Source organism: Pestalotiopsis fici (genome assembly GCF_000516985.1).
Source record: "Pestalotiopsis fici W106-1 unplaced genomic scaffold PFICI_Scf_7, whole genome shotgun sequence".
In the NCBI taxonomy this organism is placed as follows: Eukaryota; Fungi; Ascomycota; class Sordariomycetes; order Amphisphaeriales; family Sporocadaceae; genus Pestalotiopsis; species Pestalotiopsis fici.
In genome coordinates, this window is record NW_006917097.1 from 2311887 (window position 1) to 2329987 (window position 18101).

The 18101-nt window shown below is 50.4% G+C and overlaps 4 protein-coding genes across 4 annotated transcripts; all 4 read left to right on the top strand.

Moving 5' to 3' along the window:
* Window positions 1–233: 233 nt before the first annotated feature.
* PFICI_10340 (uncharacterized protein) lies at window positions 234–2028 on the top strand (the record flags this gene model as incomplete). Its single annotated transcript, XM_007838921.1, has 6 exons — window positions 234–414; window positions 473–564; window positions 628–658; window positions 721–763; window positions 823–855; window positions 909–2028. The coding sequence occupies 6 exons, from the start codon at window positions 234–236 to the stop codon at window positions 2026–2028; spliced, it is 1500 nt and encodes a 499-aa protein (XP_007837112.1).
* A 789-nt stretch (window positions 2029–2817) lies between these two features.
* On the top strand, window positions 2818–4362 carry PFICI_10341 (uncharacterized protein; the record flags this gene model as incomplete). The annotated part of the gene is made up of 4 exons (XM_007838922.1): window positions 2818–3220; window positions 3328–3593; window positions 3735–3819; window positions 3893–4362. The coding sequence occupies 4 exons, from the start codon at window positions 2818–2820 to the stop codon at window positions 4360–4362; spliced, it is 1224 nt and encodes a 407-aa protein (XP_007837113.1).
* A 5326-nt stretch (window positions 4363–9688) lies between these two features.
* PFICI_10342 (uncharacterized protein) lies at window positions 9689–10894 on the top strand (the record flags this gene model as incomplete). The annotated part of the gene is made up of 2 exons (XM_007838923.1): window positions 9689–9785; window positions 9843–10894. 2 exons carry the CDS (start codon window positions 9689–9691, stop codon window positions 10892–10894), a joined length of 1149 nt encoding a protein of 382 aa, XP_007837114.1.
* A 3187-nt stretch (window positions 10895–14081) lies between these two features.
* PFICI_10343 (uncharacterized protein) lies at window positions 14082–17582 on the top strand (the record flags this gene model as incomplete). The annotated part of the gene is made up of 2 exons (XM_007838924.1): window positions 14082–14686; window positions 14834–17582. 2 exons carry the CDS (start codon window positions 14082–14084, stop codon window positions 17580–17582), a joined length of 3354 nt encoding a protein of 1117 aa, XP_007837115.1.
* Between the last annotated feature and the right edge of the window lie 519 nt (window positions 17583–18101).

The window sequence follows — 18101 nt, forward strand, 5'->3', positions numbered from 1 at the left end:
CTCATTTGTGGCCGGGCCTACCGACCACTAGCAGCACTGTATATAAATGTCCCGCTTGACGGCAGCTCTTTTTAGACCGAGTCACCGCTGGTCGGAGACAATTCGGCTGGTTCTTCTCTACTTGTCTTGTCAATTGTGGTTTGGCTGCGTTTGTTGCGTCTTCTGATAGCGTTCTTCATCATTTGTTATCGTGATCAACTTGGTTATCCAGTACGCCGAATTCTGCCTGCGACATGGCGGATGTTAAGATCGAAGCCGCGCCGCCTCATGCCGAGAATCATGAAATGGGCGGACTCGGTGGTGTTGTCAGCCACAAGACCGAGGAAGCATACGACAATGCCATTGATCCGGTTCTAGAGAAGCGCGTCCTACGCAAGATGGACCGCGCACTGGTTCCGTTGGTCACGGCTCTTTGTAGGTATATTCATTGGACACTGAGCAGGCAAGTGAGACTAATGAATGGACTACGTAGACCTCGTTGCCTTTCTTGACAGGTCAAACATAGGAAATGCAGAAACGGCTGGTATGAATGAAGATCTGGGCTTTGACGATGCGCAATACCAGGTACGATTTAGACAATCAAGAAAGTCATGAAATGCGAGGCTGGCTGACACTCACTGTCGATAGTGGCTGCTGACAATCTTCTACATCCCGTATAGTAAGACCACCCCCAACGCAGCTTCACACCAAATCACATCAATTGCTGACTTACACTTATAGTCGTCTTTGAGTTTCTTGCACTCATGTGGAAACTGATACCACCGTAAGAGACCTGGCCATCTTGTCGCATGGCTAGCTGGCTGACGGTTCTTCCTTATTTAGTCATATATGGGCTTTCTGTTGCGTACTCGTCTGGTTAGTTGTCCTGATTAAAACTTGATTTTTCTTGAATGCTGAAGCTGTTCCAGGGGTTTGGCATCAACACTTCAGGCTGCGGCATTCAACTGGCAAGGCCTTATGGCCTGTCGCTTCTTTTTGGCCGCGTCAGAGGCTGGGTATGGTCCTGGAATCCCCTACCTGCTCAGCTTCTTCTACAAGCGTCACGAGCTTGGATTTCGATGTGGCATCTTCCTGTCGGCAGCTCCACTCGCCACAACGTTTGCTGGCGCGCTTGCCTATGGTATTACCTCGGGCCACCCAGCCATTGCCAACTGGAGACTCCTATTCCTTGTGGAGGGAATCCCCTCCATCTGCCTGGCCTTTGTCGCCTTTTTCTTCATGCCAGATTCCCCCGACAAGGCCAAGTTTCTCACTGAAGAAGAGAAGCAGATTACACGAGCTCGAGCGATTCAGCAGACTGGTGCTGAAGGCGCCGAACGGGTTGGACACGTCAACTTCAGAGAAGTCTTTGCAGCTCTGGCCGATGTCAAGACCTGGATTCCGCCCTTGATGTATTTCAGCTGCAACGTCTCATTTAGCAGTCTGCCCGTGTTCCTGCCGACCATTCTCACTAGTATGGGATTTTCGTCCATCAATGCCCAGGGCCTTACTGCACCCCCTTATTTCCTTGCTTTTATTATCTGCATCCTGACCACATACGTTGCGGACAAGACGAGACAGCGTGGCTACATGATCATAACCTTGTCCATCATTGGTGGCGTTGGCTATGTCCTGCTTGCGACTGTGAAGAGCGTTGGCGTGCGCTACTTTGGCGTCTTCCTCGCTGCCGCTGGCGTCTTCCCTGCCATTGCCAATATCCTACCCTGGACAATCAATAACCAAGGCAGTGACTCAAAGAGAGGATCTGGTATAGCACTTCTCAACATTATTGGTCAATGTGGTCCGCTTCTGGGGACTCGAGTCTTTCCAACGGCTGAGAAACCATACTATGTCAAGGGCATGAGCATATGCGCGGCTTTCATGTTCTTCAATGCTTTGCTTGCTCTGGTCCTGAGGACCTGGCTAGCATATGAGAACAAGCAGTTTGAGAAGAGAGATGCCGAGGCTAGGACTGCAGGACTTGATCCTGGTAAATCTCGCCACGCGGAGTCGGAGAATGAAGGCTATGGATTCAGAAACTTCCTTTGAGGCGGCATGGTGCGTGTATTGTCCAGCCGTATCCCATACTTTCACCCTTGGAGGTCATGGGCTGCCTGGAGTTGATGGCAGCTTGGCAAAAACGCGCCAAGACCAAACCAGAGTAATTACAGCAAATGTCTACTTGTGCATAGCTTTATTCCCTAGTCAGTTTACAAAGTATTGCTACCGCATCTCCCGCCAGAATGTATTCCTTGCAAGTTCAAACGTTTGCGGTTTCCCCTTAGCAGTTTGTTCTAGTCAAAGCACAACGCTGGCAACAAGGTAGGTATTCGCTATACCTACCAATCAAACCCGCTGAAACCCTGCATCAAGAAAAAGGAACGGGCCGAAATCTGTAAAGCTTCTTCCGTCCCGGTCACTTTTTCTCTCTTTGCCGGCCGATTGCTACATCATTTTTGGTGTGGTTTTTCCATTTCTCGCAAGTCACTGCACCGCCACCCAACACGCAGCCGCCCAGAGGCCTGATACCAACGCGGTACAGTGCATATGCATGAACAACGCACGCAGCGCCTCTTCAGCTGGTCCTGCCTGATAGGACGGATTAAGAACAGAGTAAACGACATATTGGCAACAATAGCTACTTGAGCGGCAGGCATCAAACCAACTGGCGCAATTGGTTATGCTGGAGGCCTGCCATTTCCAAGACACATGTGCTCTTCATTGATTATATAAAGCAAGGTCTCTTGTAGAGCGCAATTTCAATTTCTACCTTTGCGAGCGAAAGAATCTTTCATTCATTCCCACCCAACATCGTCTAAAGCCTGATAAACGGTTGCAATGGCATCAAGAAAGAAGCGACAGCGAGTCTATCTCGCCTGCCGAGCGATATTCTCGGGGCCCAAATCACAGATCCGCAAGAATAAAATCGTGCGCAAGGAGATACAGGACCATGAGCACGCTCTCGGATCGCTCAGCGACATGGACGTTGACGAAATCGTCGAGATTGCTCGCGGCCTGCTGGAGCGGCAGATCTTTGAGTTCGACCTCAAGGCCCGGCTCGAGTTTCCTGCCCTCTTCCAGTCGTCGCGCGAGCGTGATGCACTGCGTGAGGCTTCCGAACTTGAAGCCGAGCAGTCTGTTGCCGATCTTCTCGAGTATGTCACTGACGGAGAAGATAATGATGATGTCTGGCCGGCAGAGGCGGAGCCCGAAGAGATGCCACGTCCAGAAGAAGACACAGGTGAGTACCTCGTCCTTTCTTGCCCTCCATATAATTGAGATCACCACCCACCGCATGCAAGGCGGACACAATGGCCTGTTGATAGCAACAAATTGACCGTATCTCAGTCGCAGAAGTTATGGAAGTGGTGGAAGAAGTATTCGAATCGACACAACGTCCCGCCTTGACCACGGTCCCATCTCTTCATCCCGTCCGTCTGCCTTACAAGGCACAGCATGTTCTTCTTTCTGAAGTTCAAGTGCTGCTCGAGGAGTGCTTTTACGATTTTGCGCGCAAGTGGCTTCCGTCACTGCTCGAGGAGAAGCAATGCGACTGCGCCATTGCCATTGAGTTGACCGTTTGGTCGCATCTGCTTCGCAGGTACGCAGGAAAGGTCAGTATTCGCCTCTACTTGCATTCTTTACTGCCGCAGACTGGGAGAGAATTCGAAACTTCTTGACCTCTGTCGCTACTACTATTCAATGTTTTGCCCAGGTCATACAACACGGGCGATTACTGACTCCTCATGCCATAGATCCCACTTGAAGCTCTGGATATCCGCGGCGACTCTCAGTTAGATTCGACGCTCAAAGCTGTCCACAAGATCCGTCATAGCGCCGGTAGGTATTGTTGCGATATCTCGTCTAGTCTTTAAGCGTGATATGAATCTTTCTGACACTAAATTCTGAGCAGTACATCGCCTCCGATTGACCGGCTCCGACGTGAGGGACCTGGTCATCCAAGGCGCCGCAGCAGCCACAATGCTGCGAGACCTGCAGCGCGCCGCCGTGCTCCAGGAGTTGGCGGCTGAGCTCGGCCACAAGATCACCTCGATGGAGTTGGTCAAGAATGACGCCGAGAAGACGGCCGTCGCCCAGTTGCAAGACATTGCCCGCAGACGCGCGGCGCTCGACCGGGAGGAGGAGGCGGCTATTGCGGAGATGCTGCGTCGAGACGCCGACGGTACCAAGTCGATAGGAATCCTGGTTGAGGAGTCGGTCGGCAAGATTCTGCGGGCTCCAAGGGGATACTCAGAAGAGGAGGAGGACGAGGAGGGCGATGGTAGCGAAGAGGATGGAGACGAAGCCTATGCTGATGCCGAGGAATCAGAGGATACGTTCGTAGAACCAACACGGGCGGTAAATGCAGGTGTGGAGGAGTAATTGCAGGATTGTCCGTTTGTGACGCGGAATCGAAACCGCCATCGCTATGCATTGGAATTGAGACAATGTGCTGCGTGCCATACCATTTACATCAACAGGCGCAAAGCCACTGTAGGGCATCAATAGCTTCGTGTGAAATATAGACCCGAAAACATAAATCAGGCAGTGCCATGAACGCAATCCTCGACAAAGTTTCCAGACAGCGGTGGACTCATACTCAAAAGGCACCCATCTACACAGCTGGTGACCAAGTTCCGACTCATAATCTACCAAGCACAAGACAGAGCGTGATTGCACTCAACATGGTCCATTGCGGCCTCATGGGCCGCCCATCACGATGAGCCAACATGGTCCCACGACAAACCACGATTCCATTCAGGATCAGCGCCGCCTCACGCGTCGCCGGGTGTATGCAGCAAAACCCAACAGTCAGTCTCAAGAGCGCCCCAGCATAGCCCGCCTGTCGGGAGGACAGTCTGTGCCCGGAAAGCTGGGACAACCACTTGTTCTTGTCGGCGTAATAAGTAACCCAAGATCTAGACGGGACTGGTATGCCGACAAAGGGAAGGGCTGAAGTGATGCATAACAAGCCAAAAGTCGTGGATACAACCTTGGAGAGGTTCTGAAAGGTCGCCATGAGGGGTTTGTGTGTGAATGAGCCTATCTTCGAACCGAGAGGGAAAAAAAAAAGGATCAGCCTTGGCTAATGGCTCTGCAGTCGATTATAGTTACCTGTCCAATGGACCGAATATCATGCAGCTCGGCAGGCACAGAGGGGTTTAATTGCGATAATAATGCAATGCAAAGTGCTGACTGATAACCAAGTAACCTTAGAGGTCGCGTCTTATCCCTAGCAAAAAAAGGGGGCTGACGGCAAGTACAACTGTGACGAATCTCAGCTATGGTTTCATTGGTGATAAAAGGATCAACTATAGCATGAATGGCGACGTCCAGCAACTCCCGTCGGTGTCGTCCAGACTTTGTCAAGCTCACTTTATAAGTTGGATAGAAAAAGTACTGGTCGAGTGAGTATTGTCATGTGTTTTATTTTCCTGGATATTGTTTTGTACAAAATTATCATCCCATACATACATACCTACGTGCTTATATTCCAACTTTGGCCTGGATGAGCATAACGTTGAGAGACTTTCGTGCCAACAGCCGACCTGCAGAAAGGATCTTTTTTTGGGTGGCTGATTACTAGTGCGCACGTGGGTGTTGTCGAAGACCTGAACCCAAAAGATCTAGAAGCTGTTACCCCCCGCACGGTAGCATCGATTCAGCACCTTTTGTATCTACCGGAGCCGCACATTCGGATTACAGAACATCCCATTCAGCTTTCTAGGGGGTACCACCTTGGTACTTGAGCCTCTATGCAATTCTGAATCTCAATCATCACAGACGTGTGTATACTTGTAGTCTTGGTAGGAAACGCCCAATCACATGCCTCTCCATGGTGCCTATCATGAACGAGAATGTAGGCAGAGGAGGAGGGATATAGTTGGCCAGTGCAATCAAGATGGGAAAATGAAGATTGTCAACTTTTACGAAATATGGCATCCAACGGGGTAATTACGAGGCTTAATATACGATACGCCTCAACGCGTGAGGGACTTGACTTGTAAATGCCGGATCTCGGCCGATATATCCACCATTGAACACGAAATTTATAGCGTAGTTGAGTTTGTCAAAGTATATCCCGATTGGCGGTCAAATTCCCCGTTCCCTTTGACCTGGTCATATTGTGCATCGTAGGTCCATTGCTATAATGAGATGCGGTGGGAATACCACACTTGTTGGACACGCAGGTGAGATCATATGCAGCCTGGCAGGTGGATATTGATGAGTCAGTAGCGGCTTTTGGGGGGGAGACGATAAAGTTGAAGCTGGATATTCTACGGCAAGAAAAAATCCGTCCGTTCAATGATCTGCGAGTCCACGTGCCAATAATCTCGAGAGAAAAAGAGAGGGTAAAAAAAACACTCCATATTTTGTGTCAAGTGGTTGCCGTGTGAGCACTGAGCATTTCGTATCAGCTTTTTCTCGTAATTGCGGATCCTCCCAGGTCCGAGCGGCACGGAGAGAAAAAGCGCAGCCAAACACCAAGTGTCAGACGGCGTAAAAATGGTAGTAGGAATTATGATCATGGGCAGCTCGGGCCAAATGTCAAAATCTGCTAAACTGAAAGCTGACTTACAAATTTAAGCTTAGTGTGGTGGATGGTGAGTGGATGATGCTATTTCACCTGTTGCCAGGGTTGTTAGTTCCAGATTTACGGTGTCGGTTCGTGACCGATAGTGTAGTCAGCCACGCCCAAAATATTTTAGTCCCAGTGCCTGGGAAATACGGTTTTTTGGATCCAATCAGGCCAGTGTGTGCGCTGCTCACTCAGTGGCCACTGCACTCGGCTCGGCAACTGGATAGGTATTCCCAATCCTCTCGTCATATCTCGTTTTTGGGTGACCTAATAAAATTCTTACAGAGAGAGAGAGGGAGAGAGAGAACTTCTTGTGCGGCGCGTGTGATGACATAGCTGAGCACAAACTGATTGGCCCAAGATGTAATATATGCATGGAATTATTGTCCGAATGCAGATCCGGAGATTGGCGCATTAAGGCAAGTGAAGCCACCCGGTACAACCCCCAATGCGGCACTGCGGCGGTTTGCCTGGGCGACACGCCTGGTGACAGCGCGACAGCCAGTCCATCTAGTACACAATAGACGGCACAGTATAGGTCACAATTGGCGAGGGTTGACCGACAGACATAAATAGCACTGCCACGTTCACAGGTGTTCAGCAGCCCGCCACACTGAATCGTTCCCATGATGTAACACGAAGCGTAGTGTAGGTAAGGTAAGTAATGTAGTCAATGGGATGCCTCGGTCGGTGATTTAACAATGCCGGGCCCTGGAAGGGACAAGGACAAGAGGTGGGCGGTGGGGTAAAATGGATGGCCCGATGAGTCCAGTCAATTTAGCGGCGCAGTCAACTGACAACGTTCCATCACATTGCCCCAGAGACTGTTTGACTGGCTGCTGCTTGCTGCTCGAGTCTTGTCTCGTGTTCCCCAGGATTGGCATCGTCAAGTTTGCCGTCGTCGTCTCTATCGACGTTGGCCTCGTAAATGGGAGGCGGCGTAGTCGACTATACTAGCAAATGAGCATGTATCTTGCGCGGGAACCTCTCGGATAGCCATCGCATGACACGATTATTCTTGTCCACGGACCGTGGTCTGTTTCAAGACGCAACGGGGCAATCCGGCAACGCGATGGGGGGAAGCGGTACACAAATCTGCTGCAGCATACACGCCTATCCAGATCTCATGCTGTGGAAGGCTTGGCAACGTTTCGCGACTTCGAGTGGCTTTTTCGATCTTTGCGAGTCGCAGGCTCATTGTTGTTTTGAAACGATGCCAGCCACTCAACAAAGCAAATGCACATATCACAGCGCAGCAGTGCAGCGCATGGACTCGAGAATTAATGAGTGCATGGAGAGTAATGCGGTAGGATGAGGAACGTTGTTGTTTGGGATACAGACTGCCCAACCAGCAACTCTAGAGGACCACCACCCCCCAAGTTTGGCCATTGAGCAGGCTGAATATGAATGTGGGTGGACCCATTGGTCCAAGAAAGCGAGATGAGGGTGCTTGGCTCAGCTTAAGCTTGTTTTGAACCCCTATTGGATCCAGCTCCTTCGGGCTTTTGATTCGCTCCAAGCCGATGGAACGGGGCATTCAGTGGCACAATGGTGTCTGGGTCCAACTGGCAAAAGCAACGGGAGGCTTTTTTCTATGTGCACTCTCACTATGAACGGCGTCTGAGTTAAGGTGAGTTAGACTTATTCAGTAGTAGAATCGGCTTGACCTATCCGAGTTTGGATCACAAGACCGGCGACAATGGGGTCTTCTGGAGAGATGAGATGGCGACGGTCAAATTTTGTGGTATCGCGAGACAATTTGCAGGAGCAAGCTGAGCTATTGAGAGACTGCTTGCTCTTGGCCGCTTGGCTGCTTGACTGGGCGCGCGACCTTCTGGGCCTGCCGGGGAGGAAATGTTTCCGGTACTGTAGGTAGGGAGCACAAAGTTCAGTTGTGCACCCGCAGTGTTGCAGATGACAGATGCAGGTCACTACTACAATTGTCAACAGCCTTTTCTCTTGTCCGATGGTGCGACCAGCCACGCAGATCTCTGGTAACTCGTAAAAGACCCCGAGGCTGAGACCATTTTGCACAAGAGCTGATCCCCACTGCGCATCAGTCATGATACAGTCGTGATTCATGTCATTGGGGGAGTAACAGATTGATGAGTGACTGATCATTAAGCAAAATACATACCCTCAAAGCCGGGGGAACGCAACGTCGCTTTCTCTCGGCCATCGCGATGGAGTGATTCCCAAGTCGGAGTGGAGGGCAGGGCATGGAACTCCGGGCTTGTTCCCACTGATGAGACCTTGGATCTGACAGCAGGAGGCAAGACCAGGGTCATCACGAAGAATCACTTTCATGTCAGGCACAAACCCTCCCCTGGTCCCCCCCTGTCTAAACGGGCGGTCCCACTGGCCGTTCATCCTGGGCCAGAGCCGGGCAGTGCCCCCAGGGCCTGCCTAGAGCTGCTCTGGGAAAGGTTAGTGCGCGCAAATCATGAGATCAATTGTCGAAGACTGGCAAAGACTGGAGGCCCTAATTCGGCGCTAGACTTTACGTCCCTAGCTCGCAAGGTACCAACCGTGGCCAACTTGTATGATGCTACGGCTGGGCGGCTGAAGGAGAGATACCTGGGTCATACTACAGTAATGTAATGCAATACGGTCACGTAGGTACCTACCTGCTGCAGCTGTAGTGTAGTGTAATCTAGTAGTACAGTAGTATGCTGCACGGAGGGCTCACGCCTGGCCGGCTCTTTTGGCCTGCCTGCCTGCCTGCCGACCTGCCTGTCTACACCTCCAACCAACCAACCGGGGGAAGAAAAGAAATAAAACCATCAACGCGCCCTCGCAACTTTATGAATGCCCTCCCTTCTTCTCTCCTTCCCCTCATCCACCTTCGCTCCTATCGCACATTCCTCTGCAAGGTCGCTGTGGTGTTCCAGCTTCCCACGCTGTTTTCTAGTTTCTTATTCCACCTTTAGTGTCTCTCGTTAAGCACTCTTATTTCATATATACTACATACATACAAGCACAGCATCGCGCCTGCCGTCTTGTCTCGCATATAATTCCTCTCAAGTCTCCACCCGTTTCCAAACATCCTCAACTTTCAATCAGCTTTCCTAAGCCCCTAGGAATTTCTTCCTCGAAAAAAACAACATCTTCGTTTCTCACACAGCGAATATGTTCTCCAAGACTTTCTCTACCGCCGCCGCGGCCCTGATCGCTGCCCAGCTGGTCTCTGCCCAGACCTACACCAGCTGCAACCCCATGGAGAAGAGTAAGCAATAGCCACTATACTTGTTTGCCTTGAACATGTCTACTAACACCGTGCCAGCCTGCCCCGATGACCCTGCTCTGGGCACCACCGTTTCGGTTGACTTCACCAAGGGCGCGAACGATCTTTTCGAGGAGCTTGAGGGTACGACCATCTCCTACGATGACGCTCAGGGTGCTGTCTTCAGCATCAGCAAGGAGACCGAGGCTCCCACCATCCAGACCAACAAGTGGATCTTCTTTGGCAAGATTGATATCACCTTGAAGGCCAGCACCGGTCAGGGTGTCGTTACCAGCTTCGTCCTGCAGTCCGACGATCTTGACGAGATTGACTGGGAGTGGCTCGGTGGTGACACCACCCAGGTCCAGACCAACTACTTCGGCAAGGGAGACACCACCACCTACGACCGTGGTGCCTACCACCCCGTCAGCAGCCCCCAGGATGACTTCCACACCTACACCATCGACTGGACCCAGGAGTACGTCAAGTGGTACATTGATGGCAACCTGGTCCGCACTCTGCTCTACGCCGATGCCAAGGATGGCACTCGCTTCCCCCAGACTCCCATGCAGATCAAGCTCGGAACCTGGGTCGCTGGCCGCAAGGATGCTCCTACCGGTACTGTCGAGTGGGCTGGTGGCTACACTGACTTCAGCTCTGCTCCTTTCCTGGCCTACTACAAGTCCATCACCATCCAGGACTACAGCAACGGTGTCGAGGGTGCCACCTACTACTCGTGGTCTGAGGGCTCTGACGGTTCCTACGAGAGCATCAACGTCCTCACTGGCGACAGCGACTCCAACGACACCAAGACTGACAGCGCCAGCGCCACTGGTGACAAGACCACCATGTCCACTGCTACCATCACCAGCGCCGGTGGACTTACCCAGGCCACTGGAGGAAGCGACACCAACGTCACTCTCAGCGCTACTGGCACCGAGACTATCGCTACCAGCGCTACCGGCTTTGTCAGCACCGTCAGTGCCACTGGTACTGCTTCCTCCTCCGCCAGCGCCTCGACCAGCAGCACCGCTACCAGCGGTGCCCTCCAGAAGGGTGCCAACCTGGCTCTCCTGGGAGCTTCCGTCTTCCTCGGCTACCTCGTCCTCTAAACTAGATTTCTTGACGCAGTCGCAAGACCTCTTTGAAGGAAGATGGCTTTTGACGACTTCAACGAGATCAGTTTTTGACTATTTACTTCTTGACGACCCCAAGCCGAGTCACGCCAGCCTGAACGACCTTTATCTAGCTTACTCATCAGCTAAACGGGGAGGACTGGAATGGCCTTCACAATTATATTTTTTTATAATGACATTTGAAACGGGATACCCACTGGCGCAGGTGTAAACTACCTTGTTACCCACCGGACTGAATTTGATGATTGCATGCAGAGAGAAACTTTTGGAATGCATCGACTGGAGGAACCGGCTCATTTGAGCCAGGAGAGCCAAGCAGCATGTTGACGTAGCGTATTTGTTAGAATTATTTTCATCTTGATGGAAAGAGAAAAGGCCATTTTGTTCGGGAAAAGAGCATCGAAATATTCTTCCGTCTATACATATTTCATCCAAGACAAGATTACATACAGCATTATTCTCTACCTACCTTGATCATGTAGACAACGTGAACAGCATTCTTCTTGTGACAATCTCGAAAATTGACTGGAAATGGCTTCTCGCAAAATACGATTCTGCATGAGAGAGTGTGTTCCTATGGAAAGGCCAGTAACAACCCGAACCCAGTGCAACACGGCCTCAGGGCAACCTATCGGCACGAGGCCCGGTTACAAGGTGATATTAGGCTGACGGCCCCCTACCAGAAATCAAACTGCCAGGGTCCAATCTAGCGTGATTGTTACTCCTCCAGGTCTCGTAGGCGAGAACACTGGGACACTTTTCTTTGCTTCCGATGAGAATGCATTGTTAGAAAGAACAGAAGGAGAACTTGGGTAGCGAGTTACAGCCATGCGTTGAAGATGAACAAGGACCTTCATCAGAGTGTTTGTGACTGAATCCCGATCCTTGGGGAGCGGGTCATTTGGTAGCAGAGTGCATAATGAAAATATGATCTGATGTGCCTGTATCTGCAATTTCCGAGCTGCGCTCCGTTGGTTCGTTGGCCTGCTTCTGCTTGTATGTGCCGCATTCGTGCAGTTGAGGGCTTTTTCTGTTCTGGACTGGCCTGTTATGCTTAAAAAGACTTTCCCAATATTGGTGAGTTGTGCATTTCATCAGGAGTGGATAAGTCTTCCCCATAGAATGTGTACACTATACTAGTACACTAAACATCAGATGATCACCCCGCAAGCGAAAAAAGAGATAGAGAGAAAAACGATAGTTTTCGGGAAGAGAATGGAGACAAATTACGATCTGTCGAGTCTGTGTTGCTTCACCTGTCAGTGCGGGCAAGCAAGCGAGCGCCTAGGTAGGCTGCCAATTGTGGGTATTGCGGTGGTTGAGGTGGTATTGCACTTATTGTTATTTAGCGAGAAAAAAAAAAGTCTTGATTCAGCTAAAGTGATTTCTTTTTTAGCGCTCTGGATCAGCTGCGCTAAAAAAGCAGCTTGATGTTCAGGGGTTTTAACTTTTTGGTGGTTTTTTTTTTTCCTGCTCATCTCTCCACCCCAAGAGCAACACACGTACCCACATGGTTGCACACACAAGGACGGAAAAGAAAAGAAAACCCCTGAATGCCTGGTAAGCTTATTACTTGATGAAATTCAAGCTTAATCAGGAAAGCGCCTAATCAATGACAAAGATGCTAGGGGAGATGGGCTCGGTCCCGGCACAAAATGGCATCATGGTGATGTAAACTTGTTCAAAAGAATAACGAGACTTGTTGTTTTAGCACCTATTCCATTGCCCGCTTCCATTACTCGCCAAACCCCCAAATTCGTCAAAAGTCAGGTGTCGTGTGCACGCAACCCCGATTCTCCGAGTATAAAAGATGGCCCCGTCGTCTGAAGATCATATAGTCGATCTGTCTATCCACTCCTCATTGGTGCGATCCCTGCTGGGGCCTAAACTCTGTGTGTACCCCACTGATCACAACTTAAAAGAAACGGCCCAGTTACCATGGACGGAAGTGATCATATTGAGCTGATACACTCGTTTGCTCGTGTTTCATGGTATGAAGTCATTCTGTGGTCCACGATCCAGTTATCTCGTCATGGTGCGCATCACCTATCAAACCATCATGACAGCATGGTTTGTGCTCGCTGATCATCCTCGTGTCTTTGATTGAATCGCTTGCCTTTTCGCCACCAATGTGACTGGCTGCTGGCCTGGTATCCGTAACAAGAAATTCTATGCAGGTCAGTCGGTACTTGGAACAACGCATTCATAAAACTTGAATGGCTGCTCGTTCAATGTGGCGGTGCGACTTATGTGTTTGCCATCAGGAATGCTGGTTTTGTGAATAGCATTTCTTGGCAGTTACTTTTCCGGCGACAACCACAAAACATTCCATCCTTGATCTCGATTTGAGACATTGCGTCCAATGGTAAACGTTTTCGTCGACATGAATCCAGAATCTTTATACTCCGTGGCAAGGCATTGGTGTTGTATGTTCAGAATGTTGTGCACATGAAGTAAGCAGGGACATGATGATTTGAGTCGGCGCGTTTCTGTTGTCGACGCGGATAATAAGTAGATTATCATCAGGATCGATTTAGTTCTCGCAGACTGAGTCTTCATGGAATTCCAAATTATGCCAAATGATTCAGATACAAGAATAAACTGTGCGATCTATAAGGCAGGATTTCACGATCCGGTTACCAAATCCACATTGTTCCAGCACTTGAGGGTGCAACGAGAGACCACAACGTATTGGCATTCCCGTTCTGCCATAATATATCGTTGACGATTTGCTCAAGGCCTGGATATGGGAGGCGAAACGGACATCTATAGATTCTATCCTCCATCAGGCCATAATAGAAAACACATTGAGCCGTGTCATCTGCTTTGTCTCACTTCGACTTTGTGCCCTCTACCGTTTTCGGAATATCTCACCAATGTATTCACAAAGGCCACCGGCGGCAGACAACTAAACGCATCCGGCATACTGCAACTTCCAAGGCTCGTCGCTCATGAAAAGTTCGTCATGGTGTCGTGCCAAAAAGATCTCTTTCCCAGTCGTTCGAAATCCTTCGACGATACGTTTACTTGCACTTTTAACATATCTCGTATATTTCTCCTCTTCTGCTTGTTTTTCTCGTAATCCACACTCCTTCGGAAGAGGATCAGAGATCACTTGGAAAAGACGATACTAGTTTCTGGTGTTTCTTTCACCTCCAACATCATGGCGGGTTCGAGTAGAAGGGGCAAGACCTTGGACCAGGTCAAAATCAGCTATCCTCACGTCCCCGACCATGATTTGCCAACGCCCGACAAGAAATCATGGTCGACACGCGTGATGCCCAACGTCGAAACAAACGTTATTCAACCCGGACTCTTCAACAGGGACGCTTTCAGGTCGAGCCAAAAGCTCTTGGCCCTCCCGCACATACCAGAAAATACCTGCTACCGCAATTCTACCCTAGCCGCCATCTTTAACCTGGCACCTTTTGTCAATTTTGTGACGATGAGAAGTGAGGGCGCGGGTAATATGACTGCTTTAAAGCCTGATCCAAAGAATTCCTCTCTATTCTTCAGATACCTTGCGGATGTACACGAGCAGTTCCGCTACGGCACAGCAGCAAATAGGGAATCCCTTTTGCAAAAGAATGTGGTCCGTTTCTGGAATTACATACTCAAACACCGTGGTCCTTTCAATGTCCATGGGCTCGAGACAAATAGGACATGGTCTTTCATCGTTGAGAAAAGAGGAGATTACGAGGCAGAGGATCCAAACGAGTTTTATACTTACCTGATTGAACGAATTGGATTCTTTGAACTGAAGGGCGCGTAAGTCGTGCGATGATTCCCCAGGAACGCTTTTTATATGGGCCTTGGTCATTTTTCTTTCTTCCTTTGCTCCAGCCTTGGCCTTCTTTTTCTGTTAAACCCTTCCCGTGCTCACGCATTACCTGAGGTACTGATTCATCCATACAGCAACGACGAGGCTGCGCAAACATTTTTCAGAGCATTTCAATACGAGTTTGTCACCAGGGTGGCATTCGACTGTTGCGCGAAAGCCAAGGGAAAAAAGATCAGAGTCCAAGACCACGACCACGCGTTTGCCCCGGTCATCGATGTCGGCGTCGCTAGAACTGTGGCCAAAGACTTCCAAGAGGCACTCAGCCGAAAGTTCTACAACGATAATCCTCGGGCGCGCACTTGTCCTTACTGCAGCAAGGAAAAGACTTATCCCACGTTTTACAAATTTTCCTACATGCCCGAAGTGCTGCCCATTGGCTTGGACTACAACCAAGAGTGGGATCCTAAACAAAACTCCATGACAGTCGACATGAAGACCCGTCCTAATCTGCCCCAGTTGATCGACTTGACGGACCTGCGCGATGATGATTCGTTGCCCGAACATGAGGATACCAAAGACGGGGATCAGTGCGTCTACAGGCTCGAGTCCTTTGTTGCGGCGCCCTTCGACCTCAGGAGTGGCGGTGTCTCGCACTATGTCGCATACTTGCGCCGCGACGAGGACACGTGGGATTTCATCAACGACCTTGGCGGCGTCCAGAGGACCACAAAGGAAGCAGTGTGGAAAACAAGCGGCTTTCGCCCAAGACTTGCCTTTTACGTTCGAGACCGGACCGGGACCAAGCCGGGTCAATTGATGACCCCGAGTCCAACTCCAGCCCCTCCAGACGATCTCAAGCGAGGGCGTCCCACAAGCCCAACTCCAGATCCCGAAGACAAGAGGAAAGGGAAGGGTAAAAAGGGCAAGACACAAAAGACTGAGAAACCAACTCCAGAGAAAAAAAAGACCAAGACAAAGGGTTTCCCTGACGATCCATTTTCTAATGCAAACACAAAGAACGAAACGGGAAAAACTCCCGATCCGGTGCCAGCAAATACAACCACCAGCACGGGTGGAGGCCTTTTTGGCGGTATTAGCCCTTTCACTGGTATTAGCCCTTTCACTGGTATTAGCCCTTTCACCGGTGGTACGTTGCATCAGCCGAATACAAGTTCAGGCACGCAAGGGGGCGACAGTAAAGGTTTTGGAGGTTCATTCGCAAACCAAAATGGAGTTACAACCCACGGTGCTGGCTACAATGGCTCTGCAGACTATGGTATCTATTCGAGTTTCTTTGAAGAGGATACGGAGGACATTTCTCAAATCACAGGGACGGGCTATGATTTCTACCGGGGATCAAAGCCTACTGATGAAACCGAATTCAAGAAGGAGCTCACTCCCTTTTCTTTGGGGCCAACCAAGATACTTGATCCTAAGAAGCTAGAGGAGCAGACGCCGCCACCACCACCGCCGCCGCCGCCGCCAAACCAGGAGACAGAAACCCAGAAAGGGAAGACTGAATGGGATTTGTACAAAGCATTCCTGGACGGAAATGAGCAGGAGGAAGTAAAGCGCCAAAAGAGCCAGGACGGGAACACAAAGCAAGAAGAGAAGAAGCAGGCAAAGCCTAGAAAGAGGATGGGGCTTCGAGGTGGCGCCGGCAGTCTCAAAAAGAGCAAGAAGGACAAGAAGGATAAGAAGAAGAAGAAGGAGAAGGGGGTGAAACTCGAGGACGGCATGACCGAGGAGGAGAGCAAAATGTACCAGGAGGCCCTCGAGAGCGCCAGGATAACCCTACAACACATCAAGGACAAGAACGAGTGGCGTAAGGAAGTGGAACGGCTCAAGGAGGCGTACGGCGAGACCAAGGGCGGCAAACTGAAGTTCCTGATTCAGAGGCCCGGGCCGGTCCCTACAGAGACGCCGCCGCCGCCGGCCACCTGGGCCTCCGTACCCGGGATTCGCGTCCCGTGTTCGATTGACACGGACGAGAACGACCCCCGCATTGCAAAGAGTGCCAAGTGGAAGCTCAAGAAGTTCCAAAAGGTATTTGATGAAGAAGGACTCAACCCGCCCGCCGGCAGGAGCCAGGACCCCGAGATCTGGCGTGTCTACTGGCTGCGACACTTTGTCCAAAAGAACCGCGACTATACCATGTACAGCATGTCCAAGCTGCAGCATACCGCCAATGTGCTGGGCCTTGACGTCAAGGGCAAGGGGGCCCGCAAGGCGCCCGTCAAGAACGACTTTGTCAATGTCTTTAAGCGCGAGGACCTAAGACGACTGTTGGAGTACAAGTTGCACAACGGCCCGGCCCCGGTGGAGCTGGCCGGTCCTGCTAGTGATGATGAGCCAATCGACACGGAGTCCGAGGAGGAGGAGGAGGAGGAGGAAGAAGAGGAAGAGGAAGAGGAGGAAAAAGAAAAAATCAAGGGTACCACTCCTATTACAGCTCGCGCCGCTCACGCGTCCGGTCGCTCGAGACGCCAGTCTAGAGACTCTCGGACGCCTACACGGAAGCGAAGGGGTAGATCGCCCATTCCTCGCCCAAGAAAGAAAAGGAGCCCTCCCCCTCCCCCTTTGGTTGAATCGTCTTCTTCTTCGTCCTCCTCATCATCATCATCTTCTTCTTCCTCGCCTTCACCATCACCACGGCCTATCGTCGAAGAGTCTTCAAGTTCGTCTTCTTCACCATCGCCTGTCGAAGAAGAAGAGTCTTCAAGTTCGTCATCGGCTGAAGATGAATCTTCGACGCCACCCGGGCCGCCTCAGCCGCAGTTGGTGGATGGCGACAAGATCAAGCACGCAAATGTCAAAGATATCCCCGCCTTGATGGATACAACCGCCACAGATGAAGACCTCGAGGGCTGGGTCAAGAAGTAGAAAGGCGCGCATCATCACCATCGGGCTTGGAAAAAGTATAAGTTGGTGAGTAAGTTTCTGAAGCATAAATATTTCCCCCCCATTCTCTCCTTGGGCGTTTTTACCCCTCTTGGGCATATCTCGGCCCTCCTATAGCCCTTAAATTGATTGCTGACTTGTGACAAGGCGATCTAGATTAAGACAGGAATTGGACAGTTTTGATTGGAGAGTAATGTATGATCATAACCAACAACAACATCTGGGGCAGGATAAGGGAAACATTTGATTATTGTATCTGTGTGATTTTCTTTTTGGTACTTTTATTTTGTGTTTGATAGACGCGAGAATTCGATTTTCCTTCCTTGAGAAAAGACAAGTCTTGCTGGCTAGTTCGTTTGTATGATCAATTCGGATGTGATCAGAGTCGGTTACGTGACTTGTAGATCACAACAACACTGAAAATAACTGAAACAGACTTGGGATAACTCAGATGATGAACTCGATACATTTCAGTCTATGCAAAAGCGCCCTATTATATAC